Below are 25,538 nucleotides of genomic sequence, written 5' to 3' on the forward strand. Positions count from 1 at the left end.
CTCTAACAATGAGCAAAACTGCAATGAAAAGGTAAAAGATGAAAAGAGAATTGGGAATAAAATCATCGAACAAGGTGTCATTTAAAACCTGATGGATCATTCATAAAAGAAAAAAATTACAAATTGGAATCCATCAAAATTTAATTCTCCTGCTCTTTTGAAAGATGCTGTTAAGGAAAACTACAGACTGGGGGAAAATATTTTCAGAACATATATCTGATTTTAAAAAGCTTGCATCTAGAATATATAAAGTACTCTCAAAACTCAATACAAACACAAAGATCTTGATAGAAAAAGACAAAAGGTTTGAACAGATACTTTAACAAAGAAGATATAGGGATGCCAATAAACAAATGGAGAGATGATTTTTCTCTTCTGGTGAGTGCTTATATACAGTGGGCTGGGAGCACTATTAATTAAAAAACATAATAAAATAATTATATACTTACATGCTGCTTACAATTTGCCAGAAACAGTGTTAAGCACTGTACAAGCATTAAACTTACTTAATGAGTTAATAAACTAGGGCTTTAATAAAGCATTTTGTAGATGAAGAAAGTGAGGCACAGAGAGGTGAAGTAATTTACCCAAGGTCACACAGCTATTAAATGGCTGAGACCAGATTTGAATGCAAGCAATCAGGCTCCAGAGCCTGGGCTGTTGGCTATGACTGACTGCATGACACCTCTCCAATTACCAGCAATATATTGAGCACCTACTCTCTGTGGAGCACTTGGTTGTACATTATAGTCATAAGGAACTGATTAAATATAATTTCTTTCCTAGAGTATTATAAAATCTGGATAGAAAGAAAAGCCTTTGTACACCAAACACTTGAGTGCATCTAATCATGATCCAATTTCACAATAAAGAATAAACGATAAATATACAGAGCATTATCATCATTTTGTTTGAAGGGCAGGGTCTGGCTATGAGGAGGAGGGATTATTGAAAGCATTCTAAGGTCTGTACAGTTTAGAAGCTTTCCAGAGAAAAGCAAAGACCATAAAGCTTTAAATGCATTCAAACAAGAGGAAAGAGTTTAGACATTTGAAAAATAATTGTATCTAATCTTTAATGCTACCATGATTTTCAACAAAAATATTTAAGTATCTCTTTCATGCTTGTCCAGGATCCTTGCGTTTTAGGCTGATCCTAATAACCGAGTGTAAACAAGGGCGACCCATGTCCAAACAACACAATGACCTAATTTCAAATACCTCCTGATGTTAGACCTGCCACTGTCACGTGAGCTGACACAATCCTGCAAGCCAGCTCTTATTGCAACACCACCAAAGACCCATCCTGGAGAGCCCTGAGTTACTGTTTGTTTTTTTTCTTCTAAATTGGTAGCATCTCTCTTCCCAGAATAAGAACTGTGGAAGAAGATGGTGATTAAAAAAAAACAAGAAGATAAGCAACAGACATTTTTCTTCATTAACTGACTCCGATTAGAATAAAATCGTGTCTTTCAGGCTGTCGCTACAGAAATCACCAGCCTGTGAGACGTAGCATCTTCTCCCGCGTCTCAGATTCCCTGCACCCTAGCAGCCCAGCCTGGAAGGTAGCCAAGGACCTGTGCCCCTAACAGCTGGGACTGTGCAGGGGGCGGGCAGAAGAAGGGCAGAGACAAAGAGTGAGGCAGGGGAATGGGGAGACAGAGGAGGGACAGGGGGCAAAAAGCAAACAGTGCAAGAGACCCAGTGAGCCGCAGAGAGCGAGAAAGCCAGACGCACACAGGGAGCAGGAGCGGCCGAGGGAGAGGGGAAGAGGGAGAGATCGGGAAGGAGGGGTGTAGGTAAAAGCCAGATTTTTATTGGAAGCAATTGAAGTGGTTGCTATGAGACCCGCTCAGAGCACAGGACCAACAGCCAGCCGGGCGCTGATGGTTCTTACCTCGTACTAAACCTTTCTTTTGACCCAGTTTTAGAGTTGCTCAACCTCTGAGCAAGCCCCGGCCACGGGCGGCTCGCTCCGTCTCTATTGTCCTCGGGTCCCTCCGGTGAGATGGAGGTGGGAAGCGAAGCCAGCTGCTCCCCCAGCGGCGCGTCAGCGGCAGGCGGGTCCAGGGAGTACAAGGTGGTAATGCTGGGAGCAGGGGGAGTTGGTAAAAGCGGTAAGTTTTCACACCAGCGCTGGGCGAGGAGGACCTCTGCAGAGGCCGCTCAGCAGAGGAAGAGATCATAATAATCGAACAGTAATAATGCTGAGCTGTCAGGGGCTAGCTGGCTGGGGCAGTCAGACTCCAAGGATCTGGCAGGATGTTTGAGAGGGTAAGGACTGTTAAGAGATGCTGATGAGTCAGGAGAACTGGGAGACAGGCACTGATGATATTTAGAACTTTAAGAGGATTATTTTTTCCTTTGATTTCCTGCTGGGTAATTTTTTTATCTTAATCTATATGTCTTTAAAAAATATAATAACAAGAAATGTATGAAATAGTCATGGAATGAGAAAATGTGCTCCTGTTCTCAAAAATACCCATAGAAAGTGCTATGAATATTCAACGAAGCACACAGATACACACAGACACACATGCAGGATTGTCAGTGCTGATCGTTGTGCTTATTTCTTTGATTAGGGGCTTCCTGTCGCCCTTTTCTTATCTGTGATCTGACATAGCGTGTGCGGGCTTTTAATGCCAAGAGGAAAGTTGGTTTTTGAAAGTGATAGCTGTTTAAGGAATGGTATTCATTGTGGGACCTGTGCAGGGCGGTCAAGCCAAATGTTGTGATTAAAGGAGAAAACTGCAAGAATAAAGAATTTAGGGTGTTTATGAAGATAAAGAGTGGTATATTGGCTATGATGCATAAAAAACAGATGTTGTCAGTGGTTGGGTTTCTTGAAGCGCTTACAAGGCCAAATATAACAAATTAAACAAATAGGTATTTAGTAATGTTTGAGGCTAATTAAATGTTGGTAATCTGGGGCCTATGGATATCATTAGAATATAAATAAACGTAACTTTTTATATAAATATAAAATATCCCACAGGGCATATATCTTTGGGGATGTCAAAAGGCAAAATAAATATTAGAGTTGGTTCTCATGGACAAAAAGTTTTTTTAAAAAATTCAATAGTATTAGAGCTTGGCAAAAAGATTCAAAGTTCAGGCCAATATTATTGACATAGACCCCACCACCATCACTACTAAAAAAAAAAAAAAAAAGGGCTGGTAGTAAGTAGTGGATGTGTAGTGATAAGAAAGTTGATCAGTAAAGGAGGGAAAAAGAGTGCGACTTGAGCGGACAGCAAAGTAAAGAGGTTAGAAAACTAGCAAGATAGATAAAGTTGACTGCCCCCCGCCCCCATCCAAAGGAATTACTATAAAAAGAAAAGAAATAGGTCAGTCTGGACATGGACAGTCGCTACATGCATGTCAAAGTGAGAAAAGTTAGTCACCTGTCCTAGGAAGGAAAGATGAAGTGAAACCTTCAGAACTGTGTATGAGTGAGGAATTTTAAAAAATATTTCCTTTTTTTAAAAAGAGTAATGATTTGAAGGGGGAAGGAATCAAAATAGGCAAGGGTTAGGGAGGGAGGGAAGGAGGAAGAGTAAAGAGAAAATAACTCATATAAAATAAAACTAGCCCTGCCGGGTGTGACTCAGCAGTTGAGCGTCTACCTAGGATCCAGGAGATCAGGGTTCGATTCCCTGTCAAGGCACATGCCCGGGTTGCGGGCTGCAGCCGATCAGTGACTCTCTCATCATTGATGTTTCTAGCTCTCTCTCTCCCCCTCCCTTCCTCTCTCTGAAATGAATAAAGATAAATTAAAATAAAATAAAATAAAATAAATAAAATAAAATAATAGAATAAATAAATAAAACTATGCTTTGAAAAAACCGAGTCAGTCAGACACAATGAGAAAGAAAGAAACAATGTGAAAATAAAATAGCAAAAAGAGAGAGAAACTGATCTAAGGAAAAGGCAGGAGACGAATCAACAGAAATGCCACTCACTAGTAGCTTGTGAGGTCAGAGAGATGATGCTGTAAGGGTCCCATCACTTGCCCATGTATTATTACCTTTGTTGGCTGGCTTGGTATTTTCTTGTTTCATCAGGGGGTTGGAGGAGGTTGGAATAGAGTGACTAGGTTTTAGTCATTTGTTCCACAGAAATGAAACTTGGAGAGAAAAGATGTTGGATAGGAGCATCCTTCAGCAGTGTACTTACCCCCGAGATGGTATTAGATCTCCTATTTTGACTTCTTCCATCTATTGTTTACACTGACTGGTCACTGTCACCTCTCCAATAACTAGAAATTTTTGATGTACCAGAATGGTCAACAGAGTGACCTGGTTTGGTTTTGCTTGCACTTTGTACAAAAGCAGCCAGTTCATAATTAAATACTTGAGCAAAACCTTTCCAGCGTGATAGGAGTAGCCAGCTCGTCTCAGAGAGGGTTAAAGAATGTGAGTAAGTTCGGTTGTACTAACTCTGTACATAGCACACTTGGCGGCTACTTTCGGAGAGGATGTAACTCATGCTACAGTTCCAGGCTTAGGAGGTGCTGTCCTTAGGCTCAAGGACAGTATAGTGACGGAATCGCATCTTCCCCTTGGGCTTCGTCCCTGTGATTCACCCGGTGCTACCAGTATATAAATGTTCAGGCACTGATTCTCAATATGAACCTTCTCTTGAAGGTCAAAATGTTTGCTTTCAAATGAACTAAAATTTTTTTTTAATTAAAAAGCCACTTATTGTGTTGCTGAAGATCTGGATCAATAGAAGAACAATTTACTTTCCTTCCCTCAATTTCAGGGGCTTATGTGAAAGGACCATGCAAGTCAGTTGCACTGGGTTGTATGAGGAGATTTCAAGGGGAAGCCTGCTGTTCTGCAGAAACTAAGGAAGATGTATCGAGCTATCAACTCTTTCCAGTTCTGAGTCAGTTCCGAGTCAGCCTTGATCATGAATGAAAAATGCAATTTACTGGGACCTTAACTTTTAAATGAGCACAATCTTGGAGATTTTCTGTGCTTATTGAGAAATTAGGGTGTTTTTTTCTACCCATATTTTACTAAGGCATACTTTGGTAAGTGGGAAATTTTGAAAGGATTTGCAACTTTATTGGAGCAGAAATTCCCACAAGATTTAAAATGTATGTACTGTATGTGAGAAATTTCAAACCATAAGTAACCAATCAACACGTTATTTAGTGCATACTATGCATGGGGCCTGTACTAGTTACTAGAGAAAGGAAACAAGAATGATGTGAACATTTATGAAGCACCTGCTATGCGCTACCTGGTTTTCTTGCTTATATTCAGTCCTCTCCATAATCTGATTAGGTGTTGCCATTTTACAGATGGAAAAACCGAGGCCCAAGGAAATAGCTTAGGCCTGGTCATGGAGGTAATAATTTATAGAGTTGGGTGAAGTTTGATCTAACTCTATTACACTGTGTTTAACACCCTGGGCGAGGAGAGGAAAGCATTTCACCACCTGCTATTAAGAAGGCAGGACTGTTGGTATTGTGTTCTCTGCCTCCTGAATGTTATATTTAGAAGAAAGCTAAACTATCAAGACTAACACTCTCATTTATACATGTACACCTTTTTAATCTTTAAATTAATATAATTAAACATTGTACATAGTGCTTATATCCTACATAAATAAAAACAGATTTATGTTGTATCTATATCTATATAATGGAACATTATATCCAATATTATCCAAGAATGCTATGAGTGCTGAGAAAACAGGATAAACAACTATTCCCAACCCTATTTGAAAGATGGAGCAACTCAGGCCCTGAGAGTTGAAGGTCTTGCCAAATTCACACATAGGGTAGTGGCGGAGTCACATCTAGAACTCAACTCTCCTGACCCCCTTGAAGCTTTTTTCCACCACACCCCAATCTTTACAGAGGGTAAGCACTAATTATGCACTGAATTCCATGTAACTTGGGCACATTCTTAGCCTTCTTTCTGTTTTTATTCCACTGCCTACCATCCCTTTCCCTCCCTGAAAAAAAGAGAAATTAAAATCTCGCAGCTGCAGTTTGAGAGTTTACTGGAATTAAACAATCATAACTGTTTTCTACCTTTGTGGTTTGATTATAAAGGTTGTTCCTCAGTGACAGAGCACAATTGATGTCTCCTTGCTTTCTTCATTCTGTATTCACATCTGGTTCTCCCAGTGCAGGCTCAAATTATTCAGGATATCTAATTCAACATGACTAAAATCTTATTTCCTAAAATGTACGTTAGCTATTCTGTTTTACGATTGTGTTTGAGGATAAAATAATTTAAAAAAGCAAGTAGGTTATCTATTCCCTATGTTCCGATAAGGTACCTGAGGCACAGAAATATTAAGAGATTTGTCCAAGAATACACAGAAATAAGTAAATACAACTAGGAAAAGCACTTATGTTTTCTAATTCTAAATTGGTCTTTTTTTCCCATCAAATTTCATGAGAAAAGTATCCAAATATCAGATGTGATCTACATGTTTTTTTTCTAGTCCCTAGGATACATCTTGGAAATGACCTTGGTGAAATTTTGTGTAAAATTTTGTCAAGTGTGAAACTGGTATGAAATATGCAAGTTATTGGGAAGGGAGAGGGGGTTATTCCTAACTATGATTCCAGACATGGCCCCTGCCCTCTAGGAGGGCACTGTCTCATGGGGAAACACAATGCACGCTACAAAATAAGTTTATGCCAGGCCTCTGACAAAAGAGCTATGGAGCTCAGGTAAGGGGTGGCTAAATCAGCGTGAGAAGGAAGGAATCCCAGAGGAGATGATATGTGAATTATATTAAAGGGTGAGTAGGATTTCTTGAGATTGAGAAGGGAAAGTATAGGGAGATCTGGTGTTGGAGAGGAAAAGAATTTGTTGGAAACAGAACATGCAAAGGCAAAAGGAATGTGAGGTCTATAATATTTTATAACTCGACACTTGGTGGCTTAGTGTCTTTTGGGACAGTTGGAAAAATATCTCTTCGAACGTAAAAATCTTAGAAATCTCTTTAAGATTTGCTTAAAACATATCTTTGGAAACTGAGAAGTAAAACAAAACAAATAAGCTAAAAACAGAAAAAGTATTAGGGAACTCAGAATTTATTAGAAAGCACCCATTGTAAATTTTTGGTAAAAGGAAAACTCATTTGTAAAATAAGCAATCACATTCTGCCCCACATCCTTCTGCAGTTTGTCTCTTTTATACGTTCAGAGTTTTATGTAGCAGGAATTTATAAAATGAAAGCAATAACAATATTTTCTGAGGTAAACAGAAGGCAGTGCCGACCAATTCCTTCAAATGCAGTGAAGTGGTATAAAAAGGTAGAAATCAAGCCTTTATGTGATGAATTAAATCAAGGCAAACAGCCGAGTGCATCATTCACTTCCCTGAGGCTCTGTGTTTTGCGTCATTAGCAGAACTTTGGATCTGACAATACTGAACAATTTTCACATTGTGACCATGTGTTATTTGAACCCTCTGAATTGCAAAGGCAAACGAAAAAGGGGAAAAAGAAATGGTTTCAAAACTTGGAGGGGCCCTCTGTTCTCACCCTTAATTGTCACCACACTAAGTGCACTGCAGATCATCACTCACTGCAATGCTGTCAACAAGCATTAGCCAGAGGTTCAAATAAGGATCAGTAGCAAAATAAATTGATATCTACTCGCTCAAGTAATGACTGAAAGTGTTATTCAGGTACAAGGTGCTGGCTGACAGTATTTCCAAGATTATATGCACTTTATACAGTTTACATTGATAAAAAAAAGTTAGTACAGCTCTGTCGTCAGCAGAGAAAGAGCCTAGAAATGAATAAAGTTGTATTGGGCCCTGACTACCACAGGCTGCTGGGCTCCTGACATTTACATGTTCACTCTGGTGTCCCAGTGGCCAATGGTCTGTCACATTCACCTGCCCCCATTTACTCTTCACCTTGATATTGTGCAGTACAATTAGTGTCTGCATTTTATACATAAGAAAACTGAGGCCCAAGGAAAAAAAGAGACACAGAGATATTCAATGATGAATCTAAGGTGCCTACACATATATGTCTAAGTTCAATGCTTATAATGTTTTTATTTTCCCACACTGAGGGTTTTTGTGTTATTTCTTGAGAGCTGGTACAACGAACCTGAGTTGTAACTTCAGCTGAATCTTCATAGATTATATTTTAGACATCAGACAAAAATCATGTACACCAAAATACCTGACAAATTTTAATTTTCTACACAAACAACCCTTATTAGGTGGGGTAGGAGGAAGCATGGAAGTTCTGACCAAACATTTCAACATGTAGACATCATGGATATATTATGTTCTGGTCCATTCAGAAACCCCTGGGAGTCTCAACCACATAGAGATGAAATGACAATTCTTTCAACTTGAGAGAGGGACCAAGTAACCCAGTAATGAAAAGAAATTATTAAAACTGGGATCATCCTAATGAAAATAAACAAGGTGCTGAATATATCAGTTGAATTTTTGAAATCTATCAGGTGCTGATCTATTACACGGAGAATGTTTTCTATCTGTCCCTATCATCTATCTATCATCTATCTTATCTATCTATCTATCTATCTATCTATCTATCTATCTATCTATCATCTATCATCATCTATCTATCATCTATCTATCATCTATCTATCTATCTATCTATCTATCTATCTATCTATCTATCTATCTATCTATCATCTATCTATCATCTATCTATCATCTCTCTATCTATCATCTATCTATCTATCTATCTATCATCTATCTATCTATCTATCTATCTATCTATCTATCTATCTATCTATCATCTATCTATCTATCTATCATCTATCTATCTATCATCTATCTATCATCTATCTATCTATCTATCTATCTATCTATCTATCTATCTATCTATCTATCTATCTATCTATCTATCTATCTATCTATCTATCTATCTATCATCTATCTATCTATCTATCTATCATCTATCTATCTATCTATCTATCATCTATCTATCTATCATCTATCTATCTATCTATCTATCTATCTATCTATCTATCTATCTATCATCTATCTATCTATCATCTATCTATCTATCATCATCTATCAATCATCTATCATCCATCATCTATCATCTATCTATATCTATCTATCTATCTATCTATCTATCTATCTATCTATCTCTCATCTATCTCTCATCTATCTATATCATCTATCTATCTGTCATCTGTTTATCATCTGTTTACATCTACTATCTACCTACCTATCCACACACACACACACACAACCACACACTCAAAACATACACATACACGCAGTTGACCCCGAACAGATTGAACTGCACAGATTCACTTATATGTGGATTATTTTTCAGTAAATATTGTAAATATACTTTATCTTCCTTATGATTTTCATGATAACATTTTTTGAATTTTTCAATTACAGTTGGCATTCAATGTTATAGTAGTTTCTGGTGTACAGCATAGTGACTAGACATTTATATAACTTACAAACTGATCTCCGGATAAGTCTAGTACCTCCTTGATCTTAATATTTTCTTTTCTCTAGCTTACTTTATTGTAATAATACAGTACATAATATATATAACATAAAATATGTGTTAATCAGCTGTTTATGTTATTAGTAAGTCTTCTGGTCAGCAGTAGGCTATTAATATTTAAGTTTTGGGAGAGTCAAAAGTTATATGCAAATCTTCAAGTGAGTGAGGGGACAGTGCCCCAACCCTGTGTTGTTCACGGGTCAACAACTGTGTGTGTACATGAAAAATACCATCCCTGCCCATTCGTTTAGTAAGAATAGAGGATATGTGTGTGTGTATATTTCTGCCTACACCTATAAAAGGACCTGAACTGTTGCCCAGAATTAGACACAACCCCCACCTGTCCAGTGGGGTAAAAAGGGTGCATAACCAGAGAATTGTAATGCAGTGGGTTAGGTACAGAGACAGAGATGTACACATGGTATTTTGAAAGCAATGCAAACTGTGGTCAGGAAGCTTGAGTGACCTAACATAGGCTTGTCAGCTGCTCAGCTGTAGCATTGGAACCAGAGCCTCCTGACTTCCTTGCTCATAGACGTTTTCCATTAGACTGTGCTGCCTCCCATAAACCAGCATACAATCTACTTCTACCTGAGTTTAGGTTGCTGATGGTGACTGGTTTTGACTGTATATGTCTTTGCGGTATGGTGGAATTATGATTGGTGGCATACCTCTGCATTGTTTACAAGCTTGTAGGAAACTTTCTTATTACTGAATTTGGCTGTTTTTTGCAAAGCCCATCAATGATCTCAGCTCAGCCACTTAGGCTTTGCTCATAAATGTCAGCCCTCTGATGACCATCACCAAATGGTGCCATCTGCTCTTCTGGTTCATCAGCAGGCACCAGCTAAGTATCATTACTGGCAACTGTGCCAGCTCATCCCTTCTGCCCTTCCTGCCTGCCATAACCTGCCCCAGATAACACCATAACATCAGTGTCTGAATGTGATCTGTTCTGGTCTCCACACTCGAAGGGACCGGCATGCTGCCACTGCCAAGTGTGTGGGAGGGATAGCAGTCTGTGCCAGGTTCTCCCTGGAGTATCTTGAAGGATGGACAATGTTGGAAGATTCTGGAGGATGCTGAGGAGGGCGGCCTCCGCTTCTTTGGAGATGCTGTTTTAAGAGGGGAATCAGAGTCCACACAAGGTTTGGAATTCAAGTAAAAAAAATCTTTAATTCAACTGGAATGAGATTATATAGAAAATTTGTGGTCTCCAAATGGAACACCAGACAGGGATTTGCAACTAATTCGATGTTTTCATGCAGTAGACTGCTTGTACAGGGAAGGCATTACTTGTGTAGCTACCTATTGAATGGATGGGAAAACCTTGGCTTCTTGCTCCACAGTTCCTCTAAGTATGCTTTAAAATGAGAAGCAAACATGTCAGTGTATGTTTTCGCTTAAACCTGTGTACACTCATGAGGAGGAATGAGTCTTTTTTTGTCTAAATTCTATCTTTTAATTTCTTCTCCCCAGTGAAGAGCAAATAAGAGCCTACCTTTCTGAGTCTTACATATGCCTAACCCTGTTCTAAGTACTTTATGTCCATTATTTCATTGAATCCTCTCAAACACTGCAGCAGAGGCATGACAACTATCCCAATTTACAGATGAGAAAAATGAGGCTTGAAGAGGGTAATTTGCTCAGGAACCCAGAACCTGTCGTGTGTGTGCAGGTCTTAGCCAAGGCCAGGCCCCAGGCTCTTCACCATTGTCCACTCTGCTAATCACTGTCCCATGTTCTTGATCTACCCTTGATCTGCCGGATGTGGGCTCAGCATACAAACCATGACAGAACAATGCAAACTGGAGGTTTGAGCATCCTAGGAAGTTCAGATCTGTGTTTTTCCATCTGTAAAGTAGGGATAATGACAGTTACTACTGCAGGGATGCATACCCATAGACTGTTCACCGCGAAGCCTGCCACGTGGTGAATGCTGAATAATGTTTGTAACGTGACTTTGTTTTCATTATTTGTGTTTAACAGCATTTGATCTTGCACAGGTCACTTAAGCTCTTAGAGTTTCCATATTCCTCATCCTAAAAATGGCATTAATTAAAATGACCTCAGAGAGTTGCTATATAATATTAGAAAATATTATGTAAAAATGTGAGTTATAGTGCTCAAGATACTACATCTTCATTAAGTCTATTGCCTGCTTCCTGCCTCTCTCCCTTCCTCCCTTTGTTCTTCCCTCCCTCCTACCCTCTCCCCTCTTTTCCTCCCTTCCTCCCTCCTCCCTCCCTGGCACACCTCCACCTATGGCAGTTTACCTCAGTAGGGTTGGGGGCTGGGGTGTGATAGCAGATCTTGCATATGTGTTTTAGGAAAATGTGATTTGGGTTAAGTATTGTAAATGTGTCATTATATATCCACCTGCTCTATGGCTACTTTTGCTCTTTATAGCTTTGTATTGATTAGTTTCAGCTTTAGGCTCTTGAGTGGTAATTTCAATGACAATAATAATGGTGGCTTGCTAGGTACCCTAGTAAACAATTCTTTTATTCATTCTAATAGACCCATCACACACACACACACACACACACACACACACACACCACCGTCTGCTAGAGAAAGGATTTGGGGACAATAGCCTGGCCTTGCTGCAGTACCTACAAAGGGTCTGCTTAAAGGAGCTACAGTTTATAACAGTCATGTCTGTGCTTGAATCGGAACTGAAATAATTTATCTAATACATATGTCGTAATAAATATTGAATAATTAGATGTTTCCTTTGTTCTCCACTGTAGCAATGTTGCTGCATTTAAATGGAGTCATGTTTAATAGTTGCAGGAAAAGCTAATAATAAGCTACACACATATAGATTTGTATAAATTAAAGAAATCAGACAACTTATTTAAAATAACAAGGAGTATATCTGTTGGTTGGAATTATAAATACTAGCTAATTGGTCCCCTCCTGTCATCTTTAAACCCCCACATCCCATCCCATCGCTTTCTGCTCTCCACACCACCATCGGGCCAGTTGTCCTGGCGCTCCATTTTGCTCCTTTATGTCCCCTGCTCAAATATATTCAGTGGCTTGCCCGTTGCCAACAGGCTGACATCCAAAGCTCACAGGACTCCTGATGTCCGAGACATGTGGGACTATCTGTCAACAGATCGTCAGGGAGGTGTCCCCAACGCTAGCCAGACAGGAAGGCCTGGTGTACTGGATGGCACAGAGCAGTCAAGCCAGAGGACAGAAATTTGTGAGCCAGAAGGGGTCAGTAAGGAGTTGAAGTAGAGAGTCAAGGACACCTTGGCAATGGAGTCAGAGGAAGTGTAAGTGGGAAGATTCAGAACTGAGGTTACAAAGGCCGAGATGTAGCAGAAATTTATTCTAAGTGGACCCTGGAATAACATGATTTGTTGGACTGCATCTCTCTTTGTCTCTCTCTTTGTGTCTCTTTCTCTTCCCTCCCCCAGTGTGAGCGACGCTCTGATCTAAAAAGACCCATAACTACCATAACTATCTGTCTTCTAGACAAATTATTCTTTTTTTAGTCCCCTCAAATTCTTGAGACTTTGTCCCTATATATTCCCATAATTATTTTAACACAGGCTCTCTCCTCCTTTCTCTCTATCTAGTTTGATTGTCCTTCCAGATTCTACATAATTATTTCCTGCTCCTTAATATCTTCCCAGTGTACTCCAGCCTAACATTTCTCCCCTTACACTTGAAATTATTTCTGACTATTATTCATTTTGTAACTGCTCAGACTTACATAGTTTCTTCTAGCATCTGGTTTGTGTTCTTAAAATGTTATTTAGATCTTGCCTTTTTATTTAACTTGCTACCTTTTTATATTTTATCTCTCATCCTGATTGCAAAATCCTACAGGATAGGAAATTGATTTTATATTGTCTTTTCTCTCCTGTGAAACTTATAGTAGTAAATTCGCCCGGCCGGGCATAGCTCAGTGGTTAAGCGTCGACCTAGATCCAGGCGATCAGGGTTCAATTCCCGGTCAGGGCACATGCCCAGGTTGTGGGCTCAATACCAGTAGAGGGTGTGCAAGAGGCAGCCAATCAATGACTGTCTCATCATTGATGTTTCTCTCTCTCTCTCTCCCTTTCCTTTCCTCTCTCTGAAATCAATAAAGATATAGTAAAAAAAAATTAAAAACAAAAGAAACTTATAGTAGTAAATTCGCAAAAGTATTTACAAATTTAATTTTCCTCTTTTATTTTTGAGAAAAATGCAGAGAGTAAGACACCCCACATATGTAGTGAAATACAACAAAGCAATATTGTAAAATTTGATGATACAAAGAGTCATGGATATAGAGACAGAAATGGGCACCAATCAAAATGTAGTAGGTATTTGAGTGTAGGGTAGGTTGTAGCTTGGGAGAAACCTAGACTCACACCAGCACGAATGGTCTTTCATGACAATGAATTTGAAGATAAATAAGCTCATCCTATGTTTAGGTTACTCAATATCACAAAGAAGCCAAAGTAAGATTGTGGACCAAAACTTGTCAGATAGGCAAGAACAGTAAGATGCAAATGCCTCATTAAAAGAAGTGATCACATGCCAGGCAGATACTGTAGAATCAGAAGTAATGCAAATTCCTTGAAAGCCAAAGGGCTGGACAGCTGGCATCCAAATACATATGAGACGCTGAAAATAACTCATGTCTTATTTTCCAAACTGTTTTCCATTGAACACCAGGGTGGGGGTGGAGAGAAGTAGTTTATGAAATGTTCTGGGAAAACCTTAGTGAACAAGCCCTTACAACTTTGTTTCCTCTTGTGTTTTTTAGTTTAACATGATTATTAATACCTGAATTAAAAATTATTTCTTGATTAACACAGAGAAAACCTGAGTTAAGTTGTGTTTTGAAGCAATTGCAAGTTTCCATATATTTTTCCTTGGAGGGTGAAAATCATCCCGGGGCATGATTTTAATTTGATAACCTCTATTCTGAAATGAAGGGATGAACCTGGAGATTACTATGCTAAGTGAAATAAGTCAGTCAGAGAAAGACAAGTTCCATATGATCTCACTTATATGTGCAATCTAAGGAACAAAAACTCACCAACAAAATAGAAATAGAGGCATGGATACATGGAATAGACTGACAGCTGTCAGAGGGGAGGGGAGGGGGGGATGGATGAAGGAATGTGAAGGGATTAAGCAAAACAACATAAACACACACACACATATATATATAAAACACATAGACACTGACAACAGTGTGGTGATAGCCAGAGGAAAAGTGGGATGGGAGTAGGTAGAGGGGGATAAATGGGGTGGAAAGAGACTTTGCTTTGGGCAATGGGTGCACAATGCAGTGTGCAAATGATGTTTTGTTGAGTTGTACACTTGAAACCTGTATGGTTTTATGAACCAATGTCACCCCAATAAATTAAATTAAAAAATAAAATAAAATGAAGTGAAAGATGAATCCCAGAGAGTAGCAGATAATCACAGAACCAGATTGTAATCAAAGCATCACACCTTCTCCCTGATTTCAGGAAGCTCTAACATCAAGAACGCAAGATCCATTTCATAGGTAAAATTGTTGCTGCTGTGAAAAAAGGCAAAATAAACAAATAAAAAACACGGTCTTTGCTAGTGTTAAGAGCTTTTGCTTTCTATTTTTCCCCCTTTTTCTTAACTACTCACTCCTTTCTATATCCTTGGTTATAATGAAAGAACTTAAGCAGTCTAATATCAGCTTCCACCGTTTCTTTAGACCTACTCCACAATGGCCTTTAATATTTTTCTGCCCTTTAAAAATGTATCTCTCACCTACTTCATCACAGAAAAGCAAACAGCAAACATTTTTACATAGAATACTCTGCTGTGACAAGCACACAAGTTCCCTGCCTCTCAGCTTATTTGCCTTTTCTTCGAGTGTCATTCTGAGACAGCCAAACATGTTTGAAGAGATTGAAATTCTGCTCTGCCACTTGGAAGGCAAGTAAGTGATTTTTCTGGGTCTTCCTCTTTTTTCTGATCTCTTGATATTGGAGGACCCAAGGCTTATTCCTTGGATCTCGACTAATTTCCTAGGTTAATTCATCAAGCTCCCTGGCTGGATTTATGTATCTTTGTAGATTAAACTAAATTAATATCCAGATTAAAAATGTGAGAAGCCATCACTAAAATGGCCCTAATTAAAGAGACTAATAATACCAGGTGTGGAGTAGGATGTAATGGAGTATAAGTTGGTACTACCACCAATTTATATGGAAAATGATGTAGCACTATGTATGAGGTTGAAGAAATGCATAAGTTGACCATATAACTTAGCAATTCTACCACGAGCTGAACATTCCCCACGAAAGTCACGTATGTGAGGAACAAGAGGCCTGGCCAGAACATGCATAGCGGCATTATTCCTGATAGCCCCAAACTAAAAGTTAAATATTTCATCAGTATAAGATTGAAGGAATCAATTGTGTTAGAATATTACACATACAGTATATTATATATCTATATATAGTATGTAAATAAATGGTAGAAATAACCATAGAATCTGGGCTATTGGTCGCCTATTGAAGAAGGTAGGAGGCAGCGATTGGGAAGGCACAGGGGTCCTGCAGTTCAGGACATCTTCTCGTTTTCAGTATGGGTACTGGGAGCATGAGTTGTTATTTTGTGATAACCATAGAATTGTGAAGTTTTCTGTTGTGCATTTTCTTAAAGTATGCTAAATTTCACAAAAGAAAAGATTTGTGAAATTTTAAAACGTTGTATCTCAGTTCAGACTTCCTTCCTCCACTCCGGTCATGTAGTCAACTCTCTACTTGACATCTTCACTTATATAATAACAGAAACGAAAAACGTCCAAAACTAAACTACGGAGCTTCTTCCTAAATTTGTGTCTCCTACAGCATCTCTCTCATCAGTTGATGTCAACTCCATCCTTCTAGTTGCTCAGGCATTTGCTCCTCTCATATTTTCACATTCAATTCATAAGTCAATCCTTTGGCTTTATCTTTTATACATATCCAGAGGTGTCCTATTTTCAAATGTGTACTGTTACCACCCTGCATCAAGTTACCATTCTCTCTCTCTCTCTTTTTTTGTTAATTCTCACCCAAGGATATTTTTCAAGTTGATTATTAGAGGGTGAAGGGGGGGAGAAAGAGAGAGAGAGAAACATTGATGTGAGACAGATTGATTGGTTGCCTCCCATATACACCCCAACTGGCTCCAGGGAACGAACCTGCAATCCAGTTACATGCCCTTGACCAAGAGTCTAACCCACAACCCTTTAGTTTGTGGGCCCACATTCTACCACTTAGCCACACCAGCCAGGGTGATACCATTCTTTTTTGCTTGTTTCTGCTGTATTGCCCTAACTGTTCACCATGTTTCTATCAGCGTCCCCTACAATTTAGTCTTAACACATCAGCCAGAATGGTCCTTTTAAATTAAAATTCAGATTTTGTCATTCCCCTGCTGAAAGCCCTACCACAGGCCCTGTTTCACTCATAGGACTCTTAATGGCCTGTCACTTCTCTTACCCTGCTTTCATCTCTCTTGCACTCTCTGCTGCAGCAACACTAGCTTCCTTGCTATTCCTAAAATATGCCAGACAGGCACACTGTCCTTTTAGGGACCTTGCTCTAGCTTTTTCCTCTTTCTGGAATACTTTTCTCTGGCTATGTGCTTGGCTTGTTCTATCTCTTTCAAGCGCTGCACTGTTATTATCTCAATGGGTCCATCCTAACCAGTCTCTTTTATTGAAACCCTCACCTTCTTACAATACCCCTGTACCCTTTTCTCTGTTCCTCCCTTTTTTCTTTATACAGCACTTATTATCTTCTAATTTAATAATGTGTTATGTTATTGGTTATTGTTGGCTTTCCAGAAACAGAATGTCTGTTTTGTACTTTCGAGTTTCTAGTGCCTACATGAAATAAATAGTTACTTGACTTTGTGAAGCTCAATTTCTTCATCTCTAAGGTATGGGTGATAATGCCAGCTCTTGACATTGTAGAGAGATAAAACGCAGACACATTTTACGATCTCTAGATGTGTATACTCCAGTTGCATTCAAAGGCTTTCAAACCTAACTTTTCAAATGGAAGAGTAGCTCTGATAAGAAGATTAAACATAATCCAAATAAATCAGTATTATAGTAGGTATTTGATGGTTGAAATTCTTGTTCTTATATCTATTAATAAAATGACTGATACTTGAGATGAGTAAGAAAAGGAAACATTAATAGGTTTAAGATAAAAATTCAAACTTACATTTGCACATACTGATGGAAAGGGGGTAAATGAAAGCTTATTTATAGATCGTAGTAATCTTAGAAATCTCTATTTAGGATGTTTTAAACTAAGCCATTCATTTACTTAGTTTGCAGCTTAAATGTACCTAGCTCTTGCTTCCCAGCCATTGTTCTGCCTACTAGAAACAGCAATGAATTAGCTCCAATCCCTACCTTCAAAAAAATCTGGCTTAATGGTAAAGAGAGACGACTAATTGGGAGAAAATGACTACTAAAGCTTTTATTTATTTATTTATTTAACATATCTTGTTTTATTTATTGCATGAGTTCTTTGTAGGTAATACAGTATATCAAATGAAATTTTATAAGCTGAACATTTTCCTAATAACAAGTTACAGCATCAAGAATGTGATCATTTCCGATTGTGGTTTTTTTTAAATTTATCTTTATTGTTGAAAGTATTTCAGATGTCCGATGTCTCCTCTCCTGACCCTTTCTTCCCTGCATGCCCCCAGGCCTTCCCCACACTATTGTCTGTGTCCTTGGGTTATGCATACATGCATGTAAGTTCTTTGGTTAATCTTTTCCCACCCACCAACCTGACAACTACTAAAGCTTTAAAGCTGATCTTGTTCATGTTCAATTTCCTACTTGTCTTTTCCACATACACTTGCCTCACGCGATTTACCTAGAACCCAAATAGGAAATCACAGAACAGCATCCCCTCCTTTCCTGATTTGATCTTCCCCTGTCACAGTCATGGGTCAATAGGATGGAGGTTCCCTCATGTGCACAGCCCAGATGTCACCTTCCTGTTTCTCAATTTCATTTCAAATACTCCCTTGACTGTCCACTCACCCGAGGCTGGATTTATTTCCTGTAGAGTGTGCTCAAGAGCGTAGTGTTAAGATCCTACCATCAGCATTCAAATCCTGATTCATTTGCTTAGTAGAGGCTTGATATTAAGCACATTACTAAGCGTCTCTGAATCTCAGTTTTCTTCTCTGTCAAATGGGGATGATACTAGAATGGTCTAGCAATGAATTAATAAATAGCTTTCCAATAAATTAATGAGAACAAAGTGTTTAGAACAGTATCTGGTGCTTCAATATAAGTGCTAGTTGTTACTAACAGTGCCACTATTGTTATTGTTATTATTATGTTTTGCCCAAAATGCTACTCAGTCCTATTCAGGCTGAAGACTATGCTTTCTACATTGTGTGCAATGCTGAGATATCTCTTCTTTTTCTTTAGTCCCAGAAAAGCTACTCTCATATACTTCCCTGCCTGTAACAACTGTTACTTGGAGTTTAGGGTTAAAAAAAAATCATGCAATCCTGAGCAAATGAGCTACAGTGATAGGGATGCTTTTGTTAACTAGTTTCTAGGGAAGACTGCCATTTCTAATTCCCAAGCCTCCAGCCTTTCCCAGAAAGGAAAAGATATGTTTCTGCACTTTTTTGAAAACTCCCTGACAGGAGTCACTACCTGGAATCATTCTGGACACTCAAAGGACTTTCTAAAACTTTTTCCAACACTGCAAGCTTCTGTCAATTTTTTTTCTTAATGTGGAAAACCTCATGTGTAACAAGAGTTTAGAGTCAAGTGAATTGAAAGGAGAATTAGAGAAGCCAGGATAGCTTCAGTGGTTTGTTCAATTTGAGATGATCATGGAAGGTCACACCTTTTACATCACTCTGGGTTGTTCCCCATCACTCTTGGCATGTGCAATTATTTTTAATTTTCAAATTTTATAGCTAGCACTTGAGCTATACCAGCTAATCCCCCTCTAACTAATAAGGTCCTCTGTTTCCACCTTTATTGATTAATCATCTCTTGGAGTTTTTAATATCCATTTGTGTTTAATTTGCTGATATTAAAAATGCCTCATTCCTGAAAGTGATGAATGGTCTTCCAAAAGACAGGACTTCGGTTTTGATTTATGTAATATTGAGTTCACCGAGCCTGGCTGGAAACCTGCCATTGTAGATCATTAAAATAAAGAGCCCTGTAAGGGACACTTTTCAGGTCTTTAAGAACTTCCCTACAGCCTGGTAGATATACTATTTTTTTAATATTTTGTTTTTGTTTTTAAATTCAGATTTCTGTGTAGACCCTTCAGTACCATCTTCCAAAATGACTCCCCTGATTGGAGCTACTTTTTTGTTGCACAAATCCTTTGCTCCAGCCAGTGGCACCTATGGTATCCCAGACAAACTTTAACTTAACTTTTGCATAAGTATTCCTACTCAGAGACCTTCCAGTTCCATGACCTTCTGGAATTTTCTCTGCCTATTTAAGTCCCATTTATTCTTCAAGAGCCAAGAGGTGAATATCCAGAGTAATTTATTCTTCTTCTCAATATTTCTAGCTTCTACTATCTGTACTATTCATTTTGATTTATATATTTAACTTTCTTTGTGTATGTCCTAGCTCTTCACTATAGTATAAACTTTGCTAAGTCTAGTTTCATATACTCTGTGCCAACAATTCTCAAAGTATGGTCCTGGATCTTAGCTGCTGAAGCATCTGGGTACTTGTTAGAAATTCAAATTCTCAGGTCCCACCACAGATGTACAAAATCGGATACTCTGAGGTTGAGGCTTGTAATTTGTATTTTAAAAGTTGTTTTGGTGTTATTGATATAAGCTCAAGCATGAGAACCAAACAGGTCCTCAAACTTAAGTGCATATTGGAATCACCTGGGAGAGTTTTTTAATTTCTTATCCATGGGTAGCATCCCCAGAGATTTGCATTGTATTGGGGGCAGCCGGAGCACTGAGATGTCTTCAAAGCTCCCCATACACAGTGGTCCCTCGGTTTTTGAATGTGATCCGTTCCGGAAGACCGGGTTCTGAAACGTTCGAAAACCGAGGGATCCACAGCCAACAGCCAGGCCTCGGTTCTTGTTCAACTTCTGAGGCGTGTTCGAAAACCGAAGCATTTACTTCTGGGTTTACGGCTTTCGTAAACCGAAATGTTCATTAACGGAGGCGTTCGAGAACCGAGGCACCACTGATTATGTTGTGCAGCAATAGGCAGGGCTAAGCATCGATTGGACACTCACATGTTCGTTTGTTAAAATGGGTTTCTTCTAGTTCTAACAAGAGCTAAGACCCTGTGGATGGGAACAGACGTATCTCTTCCTGAGCATGAAGCTGGTTTAGGAATTCTTCCTCCATTTCTTCCCTTTCCTCCACTGCCTTTCTTTCTCAGGCCCTGAGGTTTCATGTTTGGCCTCATTCTTAACAGAGAACTGCACATTTAGCATATAATGTACTTAGTCAAGCAGTTGTAACAAAAGATTTTGTGAATCGTGTTAAGGAATTTCCCTGGGATTTTAGTTTTTAAAAATAATTTTAGGCCCTGGCAGGGTGGCTCAGTTGGTTGGAGCATCATCCTGTACACCAAAAGGTTTCGGGTTCGAGTCCCACCCGGGACACACACCCAGGTTGCGGGTTCAATTCTCGGTCAGGGTGTGTATAGGAGGCAACCGATTGATGTTTCTCTTTCACATCGATGTTTTTTTCTTTCTCTTTTTCTCCCTTCCTCTCTTTCTAAATTCAATAAAAATATGTCCTCAGGTGAGGATTAAAATTTTTTTTTAATATTTCTAGTACGAAATACTTGATACATGTAAAAGAATGTATGCTCTGTGGAAGTCAATAATAATAATAAAACAAACAACTTTGCATCTCAACACTCAACCTAATGAGTATTTTAGTTGTTTTATGAAATATCCTTAATCACCAAATTAACAATTTTCAAACCATTTTAGATATTAATATAGGGGAATAAAAAAGATATAAAATCATGAGTATCTCTCCATCAGTCATCAGAACATGGAATGTACATACTTTTTCCTATGCTAGCAGGTCTCTTTGGTATGAAAATATAAATACACATTGTCACTGGAACAGGAATTTGACACATTATGAAGTAATCAGCACAATCCTTCTGTGATCTAGTGAGCATGCTTTGTTCTTTTTTGAAAATGTGGATTTGTTTTTGGGTTTGGGGGACCAGTCACCTTTCTAAATCTCAAGGTACAGTGCTGATAGCCTGACAAGGGAGAACATGGTCCCTGGCTCAGTTCTGTGAATTACTAGCAGATACATCGTGGAAATTCAAATGAGCCAAATTGTACAGCCCCATTCAGTTTCTGTGTTTGTTGTGGGGTGCTGATCTAGACTATCTTCATCAGAAAATGTTCTTTCCTAAAACTTCGAATAGACCCTAAGTAAACATTTGTTGACAAATTAACGTGTCTAGTCACTCCTCTGTTTCTGTCCTATCTTTGACTCCAGTGCGAAGTATTTTCCTTGCTCTGGTTGCCCGGTTTCTGGAGCTTGTGTTCCATAAGAGACTTCTCCTGATCATCCAATATCCCTGCAAAGTTTAATTATTGTGAAGGTAGATGTTGTATATGGTTATTCACTGTGCCTAGTAAGCCAGAATCTTTCAACAGAGAGCTGAGAGACCAAATGTCTCCTATTTTTAAATTCAATTAATCACCTTTAATCTTAGAGTAAGAGAAAGCAGTACATTAGATAATATCCAAATTCCACGTACTTTTTTTTCAGAAATAATAATGTTAAATATCTTGTTCAATCAAATCATCATGGCAATTGAGTTAAATACTTAAAATCTGCATTTCTGAAGTACTACTTAATTTACCAAGTCAGCCAGTGCATGAAGTTATACGGCAGATAAATTTGTAGATAGATATTAAAGATATAATCTCCTCTCTGCCATTTTGGTTTAGATAAAGTGATTACATTGAATTTAAAATGAAATTTACTTTTTTTACATATGAGAGGGTGATTTAAATAAATTTGCTCCTAAATAGTAAGTTTTAAATTTATTTGTGTATTTGTCTGTGTTTTCAAACTGGATTTACCACCTCAGTTTTTCTAATTGATGGGAAAACATGTTGTTAATTTATGTCTGATATTTTAACTTATTTTTATGTCTCATTTCCTGAAGCTATCTCTCCATATGCCATTCCATAATATCTATATTAATTTATTAATTAATTGTGAAGTTTTTCTACAAGCAAGAAACAAGGCAGATGTGTTTAACAGTTTCCCCAAATACATTTCCAATGCGAAATTCAGTATCATTTTGTGTATCATCAAACGCCTGTTGTCCTGAATTTCTCCTTTAGTACATTTAATAACACTCATCTCAATTCAGAATAATTAAAAATTCATAGTGCCATCAAGAATCGGCCGAAGAGAAAATATATTGCACAATATATGAACACTAGTAGTAAGAAAAGACTGAAAGCAAGAGCAAGGTAGATTTGAAGCTGATCTATATGCAGGCATTTCACATCCAGCTCCAGCCAAAATTCAATAAATTCTCACCCTCCATAAATCCCACTCCTCTGATATTCAATGCTGTGAAAATATATAATCGCTCAATTTTCCGCTGACTTTCTTGGCCTGCTATATCTTCCATCAAAGCTAGACTGAGCCATAGAGGAGTCTGAGCCAAAATGAAAAACCACTAATAATGATTTTGATGATTCTTTTCATTATTTTTGAATTTTAAAAACATTGCATTAAAATTGGGTTCTTGATAACTGAATATTTGTCCCCTCCCCTAAATTTGGTGCTTGCCTCACCCTACTCCCACCCTGGCTTCCATTTTCAACTTTGCTCTACAGGTACATTGTTTCCTATGTAATCCAAAACTTGATAGCTCATCTCGCATAAAGTCTCTACTATAATGTAAAAATGAAGACTGGGTGATGAAAGTAAAGTTTAGTTTTCCAAGAGGCAGTGTCAGTACTGACATGACAACTAGATCCCACAACAATTTGCGTGATCTTTACCAGTCCCCACAGATGCCTCTGCCTCTCATATCTCCCCTTAACCGAAGTGCTGGAGTTAACTTATGCACAAACGAGACTTCTTTTCTTTCTTTTCTTTCTTTTCTTTTTCACTGACCTAACACAGCGCTGATTTCTCTGGAAATTTCACTTCTCCATGCTGACAGGTTCCATCACTGTCAGGATCTGCCTTCCCTATTCCCTTGTCATATATTTGCATGTGCCTGCTTCTGAGAAACACATCACCCACCACTCCTCAGTTACTAGACACACAAAGGGGCTGTGACAAGTAGAAAAGAAGGGTTTGTACAATAAATTGTTGATGGTAATAAACATTTTAAAACCACGTTTCCCTGAGATATAGCCAAAAGTAAGGGTGATTTGTTGCTGCAGAAAATCAGGGAAGCACATTTTCATCTCAGTGAAAATCAGCTGGTAAGCTTTACCTTTGTTAGTGGAGAGTGAGCCAAGGTGGACTCTGATGATCTCCGGGAGATGTGCATTCTTTCATGATTGACAGTGATTCAATTTAATGAGAAATACCACAGTAACCTTCACTCCTCTGGGGCCCAGCTCTCTCATTTAAAAAATGAAAGCATTGAATTAGTTTAACTTGAGATGCTTTCCAGCTCTTAAAAGAATTCTCCCACCTACTCACATGATTCCTCACGAAGTTCCTCGGTATTTGAGTCGAGCTAATGAAATAAGTGTAAGTGGGATTACACTGTAAGTTTATTCTTTTTTAATCTGTGATAGCCATTGTGTAAAAATATTTGGTTATGAAAAATTGTGCCATTTAAACTCCCTTTCAGTAACATCAATACTGAAACTTCCCCTGACCATTCCAGACTGGCCCGATACAGGCAAAATAAGAGACCTACCATAGGATCCAAGTTCCAGCCATGATTCCTTGCTTTAATAACACTACAGTGCTTGCAATTTTATACTATCTTCCCTTGCTGCCATTTCTTGGGCATTTACTTGATAGTAAGAAACTTTGGGGACAAAAGTGTTGCCTGCATGCTGAACTTCTGTCCTTATAAGTCAATATGAAGCTTGTATTTGGAACTACGATCCTCCTAGTTTGCATGCATTTTGGTCTTTCACAGGAAGGACTTAAGATATTTAATGTCCTCCCAGAACACCTACAGTTAATCTTGAGACTATATTTAAGTCTCACAAACTTATATGTGCACTCAATATTCAGTGAGAGTTTAGTCTACCATTTTCATTTAAAATCAACACACTTGATTTTTGTTAAGTTTTCAGAGACCAAGAGCACCTTTTACACAATTATCTCAAGGCATCTTATTCAAACCTCATAGTCCTGGGAACCGGTCAGGGTTTTTTGACCCTTTGTTTTAAGGAAGAAGAAACAGATCTTGCATTACTAGTCCTAAAATAAATTGGACCCTGAATCTTCTAACTCTAAGAGCCTCAATTTGGGGATTGAAGGAGTTAGATCTGTAAGGAGCTCTTGCTAAAAGGGAATGTTTCCTGGGATGGGGTTACTGCATGGGCATCTTCAGAGCAAATAATTTCTTTCTCTGTCCTCTAACAATTTACAAAGGTGATGGAAATCTTAGTAGCTGGGAAAGTAGGACTATTTTAAATACTGTGCCTCTATGTGATGACACAGGTAGAAAAGTTGTCTGACCATAGCTGTCATTCAAGTTATCCAGAAGTAATGCATATGAAGTGATAGATGAATCAGGATATCAGTGCTTGGAATTATTTTACTCAGATATATGTAACTAGTGCTTAGCTATATATAGCTAAGATCCGAGGGAAAATGGACTCATCAGAGGATTTTAAAAATATTGCTAAAGAAGGAAAGGTTAAATAAAACAGGATATCTTCTCTTAATTACCACAGGCAGGGATGGAACCAAGAGCATTCAGAATCCTAAATAGCAGATAATCCAAAGGTCATCTTTGTCTTTGGAGCATATAATACAATTTCTTTTGTAGCCCATCTTCCTTCTGTGTAACTGAACAGCCAATTT

General features: G+C 38.4%; 1 protein-coding gene across 1 annotated transcript in view; it reads left to right on the plus strand.

Moving 5' to 3' along the window:
* Positions 1 to 1,761: 1,761 nt before the first annotated feature.
* RIT2 (Ras like without CAAX 2) overlaps positions 1,762 to 25,538 on the plus strand; it is a 270,216-nt gene continuing 246,439 nt past the window's right edge. Inside the window, exon 1 of the mRNA XM_081149237.1 lies at positions 1,762 to 2,116. Coding sequence (XP_081005363.1) covers positions 2,008 to 2,116 — 109 coding nt within the window. The 5' untranslated portion in view covers positions 1,762 to 2,007. The remainder of the gene's footprint in view (positions 2,117 to 25,538) is intronic.

This window comes from Miniopterus schreibersii, assembly GCF_964146895.1.
Source record: "Miniopterus schreibersii genome assembly, chromosome: 10".
NCBI classification, from domain to species: domain Eukaryota; kingdom Metazoa; phylum Chordata; class Mammalia; order Chiroptera; family Miniopteridae; genus Miniopterus; species Miniopterus schreibersii.